This window comes from Protobothrops mucrosquamatus, unplaced genomic scaffold (genome assembly GCF_001527695.2).
Source record: "Protobothrops mucrosquamatus isolate PMUCROS unplaced genomic scaffold, P.Mucros_1.0 scaffold2296, whole genome shotgun sequence".
NCBI classification, from domain to species: domain Eukaryota; kingdom Metazoa; phylum Chordata; class Lepidosauria; order Squamata; family Viperidae; genus Protobothrops; species Protobothrops mucrosquamatus.
The window spans coordinates 242-3,111 of NW_015388382.1; the positions used below are offsets into that span (position 1 = coordinate 242).

The following is a 2,870-nucleotide window of genomic DNA, read 5'->3' on the forward strand; positions in this document are numbered from 1 at the left end:
TTAAGTTAGATAATATTGTTAACTGAGTTTAGTTCAAATAAAAAGTTCTTGCATATGAAATAGCAACTTTTATACTATTGCTCTGTTGCACTGCTTCATACTTATACTGTTGCAGAATTAGTAGAATACATTATAAAACAGAAATAATTGGATTATCTTGTTCCCAGTTCTTATAGAAGTCAAGATATTTTATGTTTTCCCCTAATTTTTTTTCAACATTCACTCATTTAATTTCTTTTAGGCATACAGGAACAAATTAAGGAATGCAGATTCAGAAACAAATAGAAACTTGGTGTTTGTGTTAGTAGCTACTACATAGTAACTCTTACATATTCTGTTTGATGTTGTGGCCTTCCTAAGATCTTGCACAGTGCTCTGAGTAGATTTATGTTTGAACTGTTCATTTTGCCAAGTGCTTTGGAAACCACACAAATTCTTTAGTTTGGTTCACATGTGTATAGAAATCATGTTATGAGGTTCCAAGCTATGCAACAAGAAACCTGTGGCCTACAGCTACTTTTTCACTTTAGTTTCACTCAACTTTCATGAAGCTGAGTATTCAAAAATTCACTTCTCTCTCTATACAACAATTTTTACTGATACAAACAAGGTATGGTTGGCCTCAATGATATTTTGCTAATTTTGAATCTGGTTTGCAGTTCAGTTGCCATTATTCATCAACAGATAACCCACAGTGGCCTTTCTTGTGATAATGAACGTCAGAGGCTAATAAAACTGCAATTAAGACACAAAAATGGGGAGCATAATACAAATGGAGTTTGAATGTTCACAATTTGAATCCATTTTCAATAAGTTCTTTGCTGTAAATAGAAATTAGGAAATCCCCAAATGAGATTTAAAAGAATGTTAAGGATAAGCTTGTCCCCTTTTCCACCATGGATAGATTAATTATTTACACTTTGTCCAGAGTTTTCAAACTCATGAGTACTTCATGAATTTTATATCATATATGAATGTATTCAATTTGATTAGTTAATTGATTGGAACTCGTATGAGCAAATACATTTGTTGTTGCAAAGTCACTTTGTGACTTTAACAAAAGTTCTGATTTCTATCAAAGAATAAAAGTAAATAGTTGTTAATATCTACATTTGATTTTAGCCAAAAGGTTGAGAAGCCTTTCCAGCTTAATAATGTCATTCTGTGTAACAATTGTAGTGTTTCAAAGTTTATTTTGTAAAGAAATTAAAATTTTAATTGAACATAATCTTGACAGCATGAACTTCTACATAAGGCAATATTCCTACTTTGTTTGCTGAAGCTTTAGGAGAGGCACACCCTCAAGGCATGAAGGCCGAGGACCAAGAGGAAGAGACAGTTTTCCTGGACCTGATGATTTTGTGCCAGAAGAAAAATTTGACTCGTCAGAGGAAAATGCAAGGGGAAGAGATCACAGTGGTCGGGGAAGAGGTCGGGGTACTCCAAGAGGTATAGTTCGTGTTCAATTGAAAATAACATATGATATGGTCCACATTATTCTAAGCCTTTTTTGTACTTTGTATTACAGTACTGTGCACTGTAATATCCCATATCTGTTTTTTTTAATGTAGGAGGACGAAAAGGTCTACTTCCCACTCCAGATGAATTTCCTCATTTTGAAAGCCGAATGGATGGAAATCGAGAACCAGGTGAAAATTTTAAATTTGTGCTAGACTTGAGCACTATTGAATACTAGTGTTCATGCACTATTTTCCACTTGCTTGGAAGTAATGCTGCTTTCACATACTTGATTTGAAAGGCAAATGCTATGCTATATCTCTTGCCTCCTTTCACTTACCAGAAGCTAGGCAATCTGCTTAGATCATTCTAAAAAGTTTCTACCTTGCACCTTCAAGTTCTGCTTCAGATTTCCATAAAGAGCTATCAGTCATTTCAGTTTACTTTTAAAAAGTTAAACAATATATTTTATTTCACTCTATCCCTTTTGACATCCAAATAGCTTGCTTTCCCTGTACTTGGAGTCATAAAGACAAGAAATATATTTCACTTTATTGTTTCCCTTATAACTTTTTGAAAGACCAATCATCAATTATAAAAAGTCTTGGGTTTCAGTAATTATAGTTAAACAAGGATCAAGCCTTGGTGCTATTGTTCACGTAGACTCCCCTTACATTTCTGAATGACCTATAGAACTTCTGATAACATTGGCAGCATACCAAAATTCATAAAAAGTGAAAGGGAGCAAATACTTTTTCAAATAATTGTGTGTGTGCATGTGTAATTAAGAGTTGATAATAAATGATATCTAATTGACAGGAATTTAAGGCATGCATCTCTGTCACACTGTCTGGGTTTGGTTTGGTTTTTAATAAAAAAGAGTTTACAGAAAAATTTCTACTATGAAATCATTTACTTGGACTAAATTTCTCACTTCATTGTCTTTTGTCATGATCAGGTCCCCGCCAAGACCATCCTTCTCACGATGGACATTCTCCTGCAAATCGAGAACGTTCTTCCTCACTGCAAGGAATGGATATGGCCTCACTACCACCCCGCAAACGTCCTTGGCATGATGGACCGGGAACCTCTGACCACAGAGAAATGGAAATGCAAGCTGGGCATCCAGAGGAAAGAGGAAAAGGTAAATTACAATTCTTTGAGAGATTGAGTAGTATCGTATATACTAACATATAATATGTGGATAAGCCAACCTTCAAATTCTTAACCAAAATGCCATGAAAATGCACCATCTGCAGATAAACCAACTCTCAAAATTCCCATTGTTTTCATTTTCACTATTGGCTTATTTCAGGTGGTGCATTTTTCATGATATTTTGATTAAAATTTCAGGGTTGACTTATTAGCAAATGTATATGGGATATATGGATACTTTTAAAAAGTATGGTATT

General features: G+C 34.3%; 1 protein-coding gene across 1 annotated transcript in view; it reads left to right on the plus strand.

Moving 5' to 3' along the window:
* The first annotated feature begins 1,254 nt into the window (after nucleotides 1-1,254).
* LOC107295308 (LIM domain-containing protein 1-like) overlaps nucleotides 1,255-2,870 on the plus strand; it is a 24,490-nt gene continuing 22,874 nt past the window's right edge. The window contains exons 1-3 of the mRNA XM_015824614.1: nucleotides 1,255-1,449; nucleotides 1,572-1,649; nucleotides 2,417-2,602. Coding sequence (XP_015680100.1) covers nucleotides 1,309-1,449; nucleotides 1,572-1,649; nucleotides 2,417-2,602 — 405 coding nt within the window. The 5' untranslated portion in view covers nucleotides 1,255-1,308. The remainder of the gene's footprint in view (nucleotides 1,450-1,571; nucleotides 1,650-2,416; nucleotides 2,603-2,870) is intronic.